This window comes from Gasterosteus aculeatus, chromosome 6 (assembly GCF_964276395.1).
Source record: "Gasterosteus aculeatus chromosome 6, fGasAcu3.hap1.1, whole genome shotgun sequence".
In the NCBI taxonomy this organism is placed as follows: domain Eukaryota; kingdom Metazoa; phylum Chordata; class Actinopteri; order Perciformes; family Gasterosteidae; genus Gasterosteus; species Gasterosteus aculeatus.
In genome coordinates this window covers 7,363,602-7,378,421 of record NC_135693.1, presented here as the reverse complement: position 1 = coordinate 7,378,421, position 14,820 = coordinate 7,363,602, and the positions used below count along the sequence as shown (strand labels likewise).

The 14,820-nt window shown below is 45.2% G+C and overlaps 1 protein-coding gene across 4 annotated transcripts in view; it reads left to right on the top strand.

The window, feature by feature from the left end:
* Positions 1–14,820, top strand: part of disc1 (DISC1 scaffold protein) — a 39,263-nt gene that overhangs the window by 18,261 nt on the left and 6,182 nt on the right. For 2 of the 4 annotated variants that reach the window (XM_078104032.1, XM_078104034.1), the window contains exons 10-12: positions 5,646–5,706; positions 10,896–11,145; positions 13,211–13,255. In XM_078104032.1, coding sequence (XP_077960158.1) covers positions 5,646–5,706; positions 10,896–11,145; positions 13,211–13,255 — 356 coding nt within the window. Of the gene's footprint in view, positions 1–5,645; positions 5,707–8,113; positions 9,085–10,895; positions 11,146–13,210; positions 13,256–14,820 lie in introns of those variants that run through there. The other 2 variants (XM_078104033.1, XM_078104035.1) reach the window with 2 other exon arrangements.

The window sequence follows — 14,820 nt, the reverse complement described above, 5'->3', positions numbered from 1 at the left end:
CCTGTTGCAACACCAAGGTGTGAAATCAGCCATCTAGCAGACGCCGTTGTGCAGACCATTAAGGCCGGTGGCTGCAGAGTCCACTGTCATGACTTGAATGCGCCCTCTGCTGCCACTAGAGGGCAGCCATTCATTGTGCAGCGAGACAGAGTTGCATCAAGTTTTCATGGGGGGGAAGATTTGAAAGCATTGTACTAGAAACCAAATCATTTTAATTACTGTTACTTCCCCTTAACCTTTGTGCATGAAACACAATCACCTTTCAGATTTTGTTGTTGGAATACAGTCACCTTGACATGCTAACAGAGAATGAATCTCTTCCCAAGTTCAAGTTCACCTCGCTATCCTACACACGCGGTGTATCTCTCACATTGAGGCTGGGAAACCGGTGACCTGCGCACGCTCGGTCTGAACAAAGGAACGGAAATGAGACGCAAAGAGACGCGTCGCAAATGTGAGAAGAGACGGCAAGTTAATGATTGGTTGTGCGACTTGTGCTCGAATACTCGAGTGGGCAAACGCAATATGGCATCGGGCGCGAGCTCGCAAAGCGTTGCTAACACCAAACAAGGGGCTCATTAAACTGTCATCCTATTTGGTAATAAGGGGCTGGTGCAAGCTATCTGGAAACGGATAGCCCACAAATAACACATTAGCGTTTCTTCAACTGGAGGAGATTAGAAACGATGGCGTGCTTTAAGTCGAGGTGGCCGTTCATTTGGTTTCTGAGGCATTTCTAGCACCACCCTTAATGACACCAGTGTTCCACCATTAAAGCCTTCTTCAAAAGGCTGGTTGTCATGGCATGGGCTCCAAAGCAACACGTAGATACCTGGACAAGATCCATGCAGATGCATCCAGTTAAACTGGACAGCTTCAGCTTGTTGAGCGTCTCCGCCCAGCGTACTCTGTAGTGGGGGGGGGGGGATCTTTTTTTGGCGCCTGGGAGCCATTACGTCCCTAATTGCCGTTGGCGGGAGTGCTGATGAATACCAAACCCATTATAGCCGGAGGTTTGATTCCCCGCTGAGAGTATAATTTTGCCCCCAAGAGAGATCTGGAGTGAGACTAAATTTACAAATAAATAATTGAAGAGCTGAATAACACGAGTAAATGACCCCCAGGGGTGAGGACATTCAAATAGGGGGTGTCAGAGTGTCGCACTCCTGATTTATCAAAGTATTCTATCAATGCTTATTTGATGCTATTGTTAGTAGCCAGGTGGTACATTCTGTAGTCAGGCTGTCGTCTCCACATGGCTCCACTGGGACAAATGTAATTAGTGTAAGGTTTTTTTTTTTGGTCCTCAGCTGCATCTCCACCATCTATTCTTCCTTTAAACATCTCCCACTCATGCAGTGCTTTATGCTCCTGAGGAGGGATTCGGGAGTCCATTCAGACCAAACTCGGCCTTCCATACCAGAGCAGCACCTGAAGTGAACATCTAAATGCTGTCCGTCTGTGTAATTAAATTAATGTCCTCATAATGGAGTGCAAATAGTAAGGACAAGGACATACATGATTTATTCATGACCCCGTTTCTATCAGGGTGCTTCTGTTGAGAACATGATGGAACATATAAACAGCTCTTCTCCTAAAGAGTGTCTAAATGATTGAGAGCGCTGTAGTGGTTAAGTGGACCCGGGAGAATGTTTCCTCCTTTTTGTCACTGACGTTTTGGCAGCATTCATTTATTTTCCCAGTGATTCAGTGGAGGAATCACTGCGTTGTGAGTTTTATTTCATTCATAACCATCTGAATTACTTCATAAAACAGAACGAGGTTGTCTGAGGTTTTGCTACAATGGCTCTAAGCACCATTTGCATTTGTTACGACTCGAATGGGAGATTGGGTTTCACCGGTGAAGCTTTGTTTTTTCGCCAACTTAGCAGCATGTTAGCGCCACCACTTTGGTCCAGACTCAAATAGCTAATCAACTGCTGAAAGGATCATCATCAGACTTTCCATCTAGTCCCATCACTTGGTGGTCAAATACTTTGGTTTCTGACTAAATAGCAGCAAAACTTCCAGGACAATCCAATCACCCTCAGCTGTTGCCGATTACAAATGTTAGCATCCTAACACGTTAAACAAGCCAAACGTGGCGAACATTAGAACTGCTGTTCTCATGGCGACGTCAGCGTCGCCATTGGGCGCATGTTAGCACGCTGACGTCAGCTTTGGCTAAAAGCACTGAGTACAGCCTGAGAGAGCAGCTAGCATGGCTAGTTCAGAGAAAGGTTGTTGGTGGAAAATGTATTAGCCCAGTGCTAATGGAGTTTCTCAAAGGATACTGAGGAAATAATAGGACGTCAGTTTAATGGAGCAGGGATGTGAGCTGTCGAGATGGTATTTCAAAGCTTTTATGGCCCCGCAATTTAGAGACTTCTTATTTGTGCTGCCCAGCCAAAAAATGTATTTATTTACTTTGCAGCCCACAGCAAAGTAAAAAAAATCTATTAACAGAGATCAACTTGAGTTATGACGGCAGTGAGCATGTCTAACATTTTAGTCAGAGTATTTCAGTAGCCAAAAATGATATATATATAGAGCACTTTGTGCTATAATGATTCCTTTTGTTGTGCATTCATACGTAGCCCCACAAATGTTTCTCCACGCCGGCTGCGATCTGTGTGCGCCGCTGTGCTTTGTGATCCCGCAGCCTCAGAGCACCACGGGTTGCTGCGTGTCTGCCTGAGATATCAGCCCGTCCCTCTGCCTTCATTAGCTGTGCTGCTTGGCTGCCGCTACGTCCGCATACAGCCGCACAATGTCAGCGTCTGCACACGTCTGTGTTTGCGTTACCTGCGGTGCCGTTGCACTCAAACAGCCCGAGCCGAGCTTCAAACACATTAATCACCGTCGGTGCCTTCAACTCAATTACAAAGACACACAATTTCTCTTCTGCCTTATTATGCGCGGGCCTTTATGGCAGGCGCATCGGCAGTGCTGCGTTAGCGCGGCGCCGCCTCTCGTTTGTTTGACGACGACAAGGCCTCACAGATGTTGGTTGCTTCCATTGTTACGAGGCAATTAAGAAATTACTGCACTATTTGCTTTCAATTAGAGAGCTGTTCAAATACTCATAATGCAGCGGCAAACGCTAAAACATTGCCGTCGTTTAAAGCCCATAACTTCCTCTGCGATATGTCCGCTCAATTTGCTTTGCTGATTGTAATTTTTTTTTTGTTATGAACTTTCCATCTATTTAGCTGAAGTAATTATTTCTTCATTAGAATAATGAAGTATTTTGACCTAGATTAGGCAAGATCTTTTTTTCTTTCTCTTCTAACCCAGAGCACCACATTCTCATGTTCTTTCAATAGTGTCGCAGTTGTGTTTATTTTTTTAATGAATGGCCTCTTTGATTTTGGCCGAGGTCCTTGGCAGGAATCCCTGAGGTTTAGTGCCCGCTGAGATCACGCAAAAGCTCATGAATTTACCCAGCGCTGGCTCTGTGATCGCCTTTGTGAGGTATCTTCAAAACCCCAAAATACTACTGCATGTAACAGACAGGCTCTCTTCTTCATGGGCTTTTCAGTGCCGATTTCATTCGCATGGCCTGCCAATGACGCCAGCCTCCCGCAGACTAACAGGAAGCGGCGATATCAGCCAGTGCTCTGGTTCCACTCAGCACAGGAGGAGGCTCTGCTGCTTGATGTCTTGTCCCGTTCTATAAAGAAAAGATTATTTTCATCCGTCACACCCCGAAGAGGCTCACTCGAATTTGCCACCGGTTGGCATGGCGACAGGGTGGCACACTGCCTCCAGTGCACCAGCATGGAAATAGATACTAAGTTAACAGTTAAGACAATATATGACATATCTCCCTTTTTCATCCGCTTTTAGTATTGACCGTTTCTTTTCCTCAATGTATATAATTTCTAAATTTAGCTCCTGCTCTTGTTCCAGCGGTAGCCTACTTAATCATCTCACATCTGTACATGCCCTGTGCCATTCCAAGTCAGCCTTAATACCCCCATGTATTATTCAATGGCTATCTCCTTGCACGCTGCCTAACGGAGCCGACATGAATGGAAGTTGACACGGGAGACTCTGTCAGGTGGGATAGGATCTCGCATAGCAATTAGAAGCGTGGTAAGTGAGCTGTCTGGTCCGCATACACCAGATCTGCCAACCACATATTTGATAGCCACGACAGTGGCCTCCCTCTAATCGAGCACAGTGGTGTGTGTGTGCGTGTGTGTGTGTGCGCGCGCACAGGCCCTTAGTCTGAGACTTCTTCCCCCCGCTGTGCCAGCCCCCAGCTCGTCACGTCCTGGAGCTGATGCTGTCTAATAACTACTATCAAGACAATGATACAAATTATACTTCAAACAGTGATTCTGAGCAGCCAATTAGGTAACTTTTTCCCTGTGTGAGCAAGCTAATACAGCAGCTTCCAACCATTTTTGCATTCCTTGGAACGTCCGCTTGGGACTTCATCGTGTTTTTTTATGGGTTTGTAGTCTGTTATTGTTTCTAGCTTGGACGCCAGCGTCGTCGCCGCAAAGACAGACGTCTTGTTTAATCAGAACCTCATAACAAAGTAGTTCCTTCCCATGCATGCTGTTCAGAGGAATCCAAGTGACAGGTCCATATGTTGGAGATACTATAAAGCAGATATTAGAGAGTGAATTAGGAAGGTTTTAATTTACTCACTGAGCAGCTTACCAGACAGCATTTAAACTATTAATGCAGCGATTCTTTTTCAAAGCATATATCTAAATCATTTATTTAATTTCCCTTAGAATTATATATATATTAAAGTCAGAAACCACTGAAGCTGACACTATTAAAACAAAGGAAAACTGAATTATTGACGGTATCCGCTGATATGTGTTGAAATACCTTTTCAGGCATGTGGTAAAAATACATTCAGAGACTACAGGTCCGCACAGATTGGAATCGGCAAGTCAGACTGTGGCCAACAAATTTGCAATCAGTGCCTCTGTTGTCAGACATCACCAGTGGGAAAGCACTCTGATCATTGCGCTGTACAGATGCTGGGATGAACAGATCCATGAGTGGGGAGGAGGAGAGTTCTATCGGACCTTATAGCTTGTGTGTGTGCATGTGTGTATATAGGGCGCAATTTGATATAAGTGCATCCTATTGTGTTTAAAGACCTGCTGCTGCTGCTATTCTCATGTTTCATACATGAGCTCATTAACGCCGCTCATCTTGCCCTCCTCTCCATCCTGACTAACACTCAGCCAGCCTGCGTCTGCCTCCTCAGGCGCAGCTCGCTGCTGGCAGACGGGCACAGGAAGCAACATAAGCCCTCCGTCCAACTTTATGCCCCACGGAAGGGCTCTGTATTGCAGACCTATCGATGCCATGTTAGAATCCCCTTTAATCCTCAGGCCGTCTCCACCACGATCCCCTCTTACAGCAGTGACAACCATCTTTCCTCAACTGTGTGTGCGAGCCAGCTGCACCTTTTGTACCGATTGGTGCTGTTGCAGTTTCTGTGCAGAGATTATTGCTGCCATACAGTGGCTTTATATATTGTAGCTAATTCTAAGTCAGCTTTAATTGTATAAAAGTTGTGATTTGTTTCTAGGATACTCCCTCATGGGCAATACAAGTAGTAAATGAAGTGCCCGTAAAAGGCTGTTCTCTCTGCTTCTCTCTCCATATAGAAAGCAGGCTGGAGGAGAACACTACCAAGTACGTCAAGTTACTGGAGGACAGATTGCACAGGTAAGAGTGCTTTGTGCCGTCTCTTCCTTTTTAGTACAGAATTGATGAAGACTTTTTTTTTTTAAAGAGTAACAAAAAAAATAAAAAAAGATAAACTGAGAAGCATCCTGCAGGATGCTTTTGTTCTCTAAGCAGAGCAACCCCTCTCCTGATTACGTCAACTCAACCATCTCATCGTGCACTCGCACCTTTTTCTCACGCCTTTCCCACATTCCTCTCCATCTCTCACCTGCACAGTTTGTCTCCCTCCTCCCACATCCTCCCAAAATTTTCTGCATGTTTGGTTTGTCATTCCTCCATGTCGGCTCAGTTGCCACATTACCCCCCTTTGTACAAACTATCTCAGTTCTGTCATTTCTATCTGCGCCTCCGGGGTCCTAAATAACGGAGGACGGGTCTCCTGTGCTGAGGGCGACAGTTACACAACAGGACCGCGATGTGCCGAGTAGCAGACTTATCCGAGAAAGTTTCGACGCCACGCTCGCGTTTATGTTTCCTCGTGGAGATCTGAGACGTTTGGCTTGTCTCCATCGACACAGACAGCGCAGAGTAGCGGCAATGCCATCGGCTTTTCTTGGTGGGGGGACGAGGCTCCGCGAGGTCAAGGTGCCACATGGCTGAGATCTCAGTGCCCAGCAGGGCAGCAAGCCTCGGGAACCTTTCCGTCAATAGGGCAGCTTATAGGGCCGCTTTGTGTTTTCAGAGTGCCTGTCTGTCATATGTAACGACAAGGAATAAGGAATGTGAGAGCATTTAAAAAAAATAGGTGCAGCCTATTCGACACACTACAAGTCATAGTCTGGATCCTATAAATACCATAATGCAAGCCGCGAGCGTAACAACAGGGTGATCTCTTTTCACATTTTGGAGAGCTTCTCTGAATAGCACCGCTTGTGAGAAGTAAACTGAGCTTCAAGTGTCAAATCACTGGATTGCCCCTTTAAATAACCATGAAAAAATGTTTATAATTTAAAAAAATATATATTTTATGCATTTATTCTCCCTTGAGGTAAACTTTAGAGATTTTCAATCCGGTTTCAATTAGATTTCTGTCCCCTCAGTCCCACACTACCAATATCAATGAAACAATAATGCATAATTGAAGGCTACGCCTCCAGAAAAGTCTGGCTACTGAGGTCTTTATATCTGCCCTTTTAATAAATATCCAGAAAGTAAAACTATTTTGTGTTATGCATGCATCTAATTACACATTTGAATTAAAAAAATCACACTATGCGACCTTCGTTGGTATTGGGTACCTTAAACTAATTTTCCTGCTCATCACATATGATGTATATTATTTTATTGGCCCAGCAGCTTTGGATCAGCTTCCATAACCAAAAGTGGTCCAGATCAAATCACATACAGCTTTGCCTCCAGGCGAGGGCCAGTAGCTTCTTCCAGCTCCAGTTTGGCACAGTGACACATATTTGGCTTGATTGAATGGGCAATTATCCTCACACGAGTATACACACACACACACACACACACACGCACACGCACGTACCCTTTCTCCACTGTAAATTTCACAAGTCAGCTCTAACGTACATTACTGTTGATGGAGTGCGCTGGAGATGTGATGTGAGGGGAGGAAGAGGGGGAGGCGGGGAGGGAGGAGGAGAGAGGCAGATTAGTACTGGTGAGCTGTCTGGTCTCCGTGGAGACGGGAGGTGTTGAAAAAACCAATTATTTCTTCCTTGCTAAAGACTAGAACAGGATGTTAGATCAGCGCAGATGCTGTAAGTGTGTCACCAGAACAAAAAACATTTTTCATTCAGACGAGCAGCAGTGCACAGTTGTTTAATACATTATGTAGATGCTTCATTAGGAAATGCCTCTTGAATATTTCCGACATTAATGCATTCTTCTGTTAGGATTTGGATGTCGTTTATCATATTTAATGGAGACAATGCAACTGGCCCTAGAAGTCATTAACATACTAGGAAGAGACATGTTCTCCAGTTAAAACGAGGACTTGCTGAGCAGGGAGTGAAAAAAAAAAACTATTAGTACTTTCAATGTACACAAATGTGAACCTAGAAGACAAATAAATGTGTATGTAACAGAGGAAACTTGGTTGTCCGCTGTTAAAAAAAACAACTCCCCAGATATCAAGCCACACAGCTTGTTCACCATCACACATTCTCCCTTTGAATGCCACCAGAATATTAGCACCTCTCCTCCGTTGGTGTTATTTGAGATGTTGCTGTGTGATTAAAGGTGAAAACATCATCATCTCCTTTGGTGTTTTATGGCTTATAGGGATCCTAAATATCAGGAGCACTGAGATGAAGCTTCAGCATTCATTTAATTCTATCCTGGATAATAATGTCTCTGGGAAATGGCTGATAGTTTGATAGCTCAAAACCTCCCGCTGTGACTGAAGATAGGGCCTGTGTTTCCACAGGCGGTCCGCCATTGCTATTCATGTGTGAGACCCGAGGATGCGGCTGAGCGCATGAACCGGATGCCGAGCAGAGTTCAGAACACGGGCCAGACAGTGTGGGGGGCTCCGCTTTGTGCTCCTGCACCCCGCAGGAGGTCTTAACTGAACCCGCTCGTCCCAGCTGAGCCAGGCCGCCGCCCCCGCTCCCTCCTTCCGGCACGTATCCTCACAGTGCTTCCTGCGTCCGTGCGGCAACGTGACGCCCGCAGCAGAAAGAGCAGTCCTGTCAGTCAGCGGTCCCACGGGAGGGGCTGACACCACAGCAGAAGGAGTGTGCCCGTCAGCCTCTCCTCCTTATTACGGGGGCCGTCAGCACCCTCACCACGCGGATGGTGGCTGCCACCAATTAACCCCCCCCTGGTAAGGGGGGGCGCGTCCCCACGGGCACCAGGAGGCCCGCCGCCGCCCCCATAGAGGGGAAAGAGCCGACTTGTTGTCCGCGTCCTCCGCGCTATGAACGCTCGAGCCGGAAGCTCGCCTCTTTGACGATGACGCTTTGACATTTTCGAAAAAAAGGAATTGTGTAAAAAGTGACTCCCCACAGGGGGTGATTGATGAGGTTTGAGTGGAAGCTAACGCGCGCGCCCGCCCCGTACCCGTGTGCGAGTGTGTTCCCCTCCACTTCAGAAGAGAGAATAACAATGGCATGGCTCACCGGGTGCGTCCCCACACAAGCCGCATAGCGAAGTGGCGGGGCCAGGGGTGTTGGAGGGGATGGGGGGGGGGGCACGGCAGTTTTTTCCATTGTCTGGGTGCCAAATGAAGGTTAGGGAACGTCTGAGAGGCGTGCGTTGGCAAAGTACGGGGGTTGGCAGCCCTTTCAGGCCAGAGACGGGCTGGAATACAAGTGGCGTTCAATTTGTTTAGGGGGCCTCGTGATGGTGAGAGTGGATGGAACAGAGGGAGAGATTAAACACTATTGTCTGAGTGTATTCTGCCTTTGAGTTTGTTTACATGAGATGTTGAATGAGCGATTTCTCAAATCTTAATTGCGCAGCAGGGAGGCACTCTAATGAAAATGCTGAATATGTTGTGGGACTACATCACAGGGCTTGTATGTTAATACATGTGTGCTTAGGGCACCTCATGGTGGATGCATCTCTAATATAAACCACGTATCTTTCTCATCCTTTTAAAGGAAAAAATCCTTGTTCCTCTAAACCATGTCAAAAAGCTGAAAATAGATTAGCTAGATCAATATATTTAGTCCTAAAATATCACCTGGGACCACAATCATTTAGGAATAATTTGTTAACTAAGGTTGCTGAAAGAATAAGGGAAACATATAGAGTCAATCAGAGCTCCCACACAGCGACCAGTTTAACCTAAATAATGCTACGATGAAGGGAGAAGTCCACTGGTCAGTGACCCCGTTGCTCATTTTCTAAATAACGCATTCAATCAGGTGCTTTTTCACTGGAACCCTCCGTTGTAACACTGGGAGCTTTGGTCCGGGACGTTACAAAAGGTCAGCGCCGAGGGAGAGTGGGGGGAAAAAAAGGGATGACGGATGGTAACTCACTGAGTAGATAAACAAAAAGCAATCTTCTCGTCCTCCCCCTGAACTCCTGCTCAGTGACCCCAGCAGAGATGAACACAACCTGGCTCTGTCTTCTGTCTCTGCTGCAGCTCTTTGAAGAGAAGGGCAGCGCACGACGAGGCCGCTCGCGCTCATTACGGTTTGTCAATGGAATAACAATCTTTGAATGATTCATCCCCGCCCCCACACTCTTTTGTCAGGGCTCCATTATAGAGATGTTATTAAAGATGTCCTTTCCTGTGCCTTTACAACTACTGCGCTCAGCTGTCGCGCAGCAGTTCTCCGCCGTGACAATCACACTCAGTGGAAGTTGCTCTTGCATTGGCGTCGTCGTGGCGTCAGCATTCGATCACAACGCGCTTGTAACACACAACAAACTATGTTTAGCATTGCGTTGCCTCATTGTTGTACCTCAGCCGAGCTACAGACAGAAAACGAGCCTATAGTTAAGCTAAAAGTGGGAGCAAATACGCAGCTTTAGAGCAGCTGCCGGCCTCTGTTTACTTCACCTATAACCACCTCTAAAGGTCTCGTACACTGGTTGGTTGAGTGGCTGCGTGCCTGAGTTTCCTTTACAGCCACGTTGCACGTCACTTCCCACGCTAAAGTTGCAATAGATTCAAGTTGACGAGAAAAATATGGAAACTGACGCGTGCGTAGGCACATTAAACGAGACATTTGCGACACAGATGGTGAGATGGGGAATGGAAGCTATACTGCAGAATGATGCTTCAAACACATTTAATTTAATAGCTTGTGCGCCATAATGATTCCATAATCACCTTTTAATTGTAAAAGCTATAGGCAAAGTCAAATCTCTAATCAGATTTTGCTCATTACATCCTTAGAGCACTGAATTGGATGAGCTCAACACGATCAGATGTAGAAATGCAAGATGGCATCAAAATGCATTGAATGATTTCACAACACACTTAAGCTAAATGTCTCCCATCTAGATAGTATAGTAGCTAGATAACGAGTAAAAAGACCAAATAAATAATATATATGAATACATCTACAGCTGTTAAGTATAGTTTCAGTGTTATGCCATATCTAACTATCATATTTTTAATTTTCTGGATTGCACCAGATTGTGTTGTGTGCTGCAGAATTGTGTTTTTTCTTTTTTTTTCCCCTGATGTCTTCCATTAGACATTCTAAGGGTAACATATTGTGTCTTGTGTTGGTCTGTTGTCTCTATAGCTGTGGCTGTCCGGGCTTGGAGCGGATCTGGGACGCCGACCTGGAGGCCTGTCACCTGTTCTTGCGAGGCCTCCAGCTGCGGACCCCCCGCTGCAGCGGAGGAGACGTCGAGGACCCCCCCGCTGCAGCGGTTCATCCTCCAACCCGGCCGTGCACCAAAGAAGAAGAAGAAGAAGACTGTGCCATGCTGACTGCGCTCGGCGGGCGCTGGTGTCCCGAGGCCAACCTGCAGAACTCCGAGTTCACAAAGGTACCGCCTGTGCTTTCACACCGCGGTACATGACGGAGCGACGTGTGCCGTGCAAACAGACATTTAGATCTTAAATATAGAAGATGCCCCTTTGAGGCCGTCCATCATTTATGTGTTACACATTTTCAACACATGACAACACAGCTTTGCTACTGAGCAAAGTCTTATTTAAAAGATTCACTTCTTATTCTAGCTTTCTTTTTTACTGTGTGCCTGCACGGTCATTCTCACCACTTGACGGTAGAGGAGTTTTTTTTTTTTTTTAGTTCATACGCCGTTCTCAGAATATGAAAGTCTGTCGGCTTCAGCCAGATGAGCAGCAGGCCATTAGCACTTTTGCTCAGAGGTAGTTTTTTCAAACGAGGAAAATGTGGGTGCCAACCGCTTGGACCATTTTTGGCTTCCATGAAGAGTTTCTTTCTACAAAGTGCAGATTTAAGAGCCTCTTTCTGCGTGATTACATGTGTTTAGCGTGAACGCATACGTGTGTGTGTGTGTGTGCGTGCACGCTCTGTGCCGGCTCATCCATAGTGAGTTGAGGTCCACCGCCTCGGGGCAGAGTCCAACTCATTCTCCCATCACACTCCTCCGCCCACTCAGTCTGACAGACTGGTTTGAGATAGGAACAAAGCCAACATTCATGAAAAAAATCCCCGAAAAATAGCACATCTACCCGAGAGCTTTTGTGAGACTACAATCCATTAGTTTAGCACAAAGACGTATTTCTATCCTGTTTGCTTTGTTTTCATGGATTTACTCAAATATTTCTAAATGAATTTAATGGTGATAGTTGGCAGAATTCCCACATGCGTGTATTAAAACTGACATTCTTATTTAATTCTTCAACTGTTGCACCCTCTTAACCTCCCCTCACAGGTCTTTGTGCAGCCATAACTATAAACCTTGCATTGACGTCTTCTTTCCCTACCCTGGCTGACAGCGTTTTTACAAACTGCATGGATCCATTTTCTGCTTTCCCTTCTTTTCCCTGGTTTCCTTTCTCCCCCCAAAAGCCCGGCCCCTCCTAACATTTCTCAGAGAACTAAAAGGTGAGACAGCCAACCATTTCTCTCTTTTGTCTCCGTCCTGTTCACTCTGTCACCTGCATCCTAGGAGCTAAAAACAGGTGGCTTGAAAAATACATTTTGGCAAGTTCAACGCTTTGGCAGGAATCCATGATCATTTCAGATCATTAGCGCTGTTCTATTTACAAATTTCAACTTTACGTTGAATTGGTTCGCACACAATACGGTAAAAAGAACCTACGGCGTTCACGCACAGGGATGCAAAACATGTTTAACATTAGAGTAGAAAATATTCTTTCAATCTTTTGTCGAAGAGAAAAGTGGGATAGCAGCACATTAAGTGGACACTTTTGGTCCTGCAGCTCTGGCTTTTTCCTTCCCGAAAAGCAAACAATTTAGAAACATCTTGGAAATCTTGATGTTATAATAACACTTTAGCCATTCAGTATATTTCTGCTTATGTCACTTTTCTAAATATATTCAAGGACCCACATATCAAAAGGCTTTGCATCTGAGGGCAACAGACAATAGCTTAAAACCTTCCAAGCTATAAAACTGCCTGTGACAGATTACATGCTGGAAGTAATTGAAAAGAACAAAGAATATCCAGTTTGTGGGACTGGTTCAAAAGATTTAGCGATTAAATGGTCTGATCTCAGATAGCGTACCGAGCATGAAGTTACATGTGTCGTAATTCTTGATTAATAAATGATTAAAATTGAGCTAATTGTTGTTGTTACTCTGCCTTCTTACGTACTTATCCTAAAGCCAAAAACAATATGTTTGCCTCGATTAGGTACAGTTATAATTACTTCCTTAGTGAAGAATAACAATAACACGCTTTGAATACTAACAAAGGAAACCTGCAGTACAGATGAGCCGGTTAATCTATTTCCTCCTTGTCAGTTTTGGTGCTGAATAATTACAACCTCCTCCTCATTATGATGATGCTGCGCACATACAGTACACAGATAACATAATTGCATTTTCAATAATTCATGAGCAATGTGGCCTCAACAAATGTTCCCCTTTTGTTGCAGAAATTGGAGGAGTTTTTGTTCTGCATGGAGGAGAATCACGCCGAGGTTGGTAACGCCAACACTGTCCCTACATAGTGGAATGTTACCGGTGCAATTAAAGGGCTCGCTGCGATGCACAGGAATCCCTCAGTTGACCATAAGCAAAACGTGACCTTTGCCGCCTTTCTGGCCGTCCGGTTGATACTGATCTACATGAGAAGGGTCGGGCGGTCGCGGCTGTCTGAGATTGCACAATAACATAAACCGACCTTTATGTAAACAGGGAAGACTTTTGCTCAGTGTGTATTCCCCTTTCAACGCCTCCCGGCTTTAAATTCATACATTTATATTCATCTGCACCTGGTTGGAGAAACATGGATATATGTACTTCTTTTAGAGAGTGTCTCATGGAGGGTTTCAAGTCAGAACATACTGATGTGAGTCTTATTTCATCCTGGATGTACAGATGTTTGTAACGAAAAGAGCAATCGGTTGGTCTGGCAGAGACCGATAAGCCTCTCGGGCGACGGTCAAAGTACAGTTGTAGGTTCTATACACGCCTTGCTTCTGTGTTGTCTCCACATGTAAACAAGTGAAAAGGACGCTAACTTTTGGCTTCCTACATCACGGAGCTCCGGTTATACAACTGTGCCACAATACAACTGTGAAATCTGCCTGAGACAGTTGTCATTTTTCAGCTGCCAAAACCTTTGAATTCCAGCTAGAAATGAGAAACCTGCCTTTGTCTACTGCAGTCTGAAATCAAGGAGCCATTGTTGAGGAAAACCACCGGTTACTTGTGTGAGAATGGGACGCTTAGCAACAGTAGCTATGGTTGAAATGGTCAGCTGGTGGATGGGACGGTGACGTGTGCAACGTGGAATCGCGGTGGATACATCGCACAGTGTGACGAGTCGCTGAGTGTTTGATGTGACGGCCGTTGAATGGTGACGGTGCGTTTGTCTCAACGCGGTTGGGACGGCGCTGCGGAGGAGCTGGATTCCCTCTGACCTCTTTCTCCTTTCCGTAATGACTTTAAGTAAATGATTTCCACTTAGCCGCTGCCAAGCCGCTGCCACAATGGAGATTGATTGGTGTGTGTGCGCTAGTGTGTCTTTGCTCTTAGAATCTCTCCTAATTGTTCTTTCATCCTCTCAAGGTCCTTACACTACCTGCTTCATACTGACTCGCACTACCTTGTACGTTTAAATGCATTACCGAATTGAAGTGTTAGCTGCTTCCAATGACATTTATTAATGCAGTGTTTTTTGGGGTAATGTGATTTTACACTAACCCTGTTCAAAGGGATGATCTGTGTCAAAATTCTATACAGCCTTCTAATTGATGCGATCTTCATATACTGTTGTTGCCGTAACTAGCAGGAAATGGATACAATTTTCCAACATTGAATGCAAAACAATTAAGCAAACTGAGAATGGTTATGAGGTTAAAACAAGTAGTGCTAAATAAAAGTATCCCGTTTGTAAAAAGACACTTTCTCTTTGTGACATTTTCAGTTGCACTTTGCAGAGTTGCTTGAAATGTGTGAGTTCGTTATAAAAAAAAAAGTACTTGGAATACTTATATTCTAGCTACTTACAATAGGTCTTTGTCAGTTAACTAATTCAGCT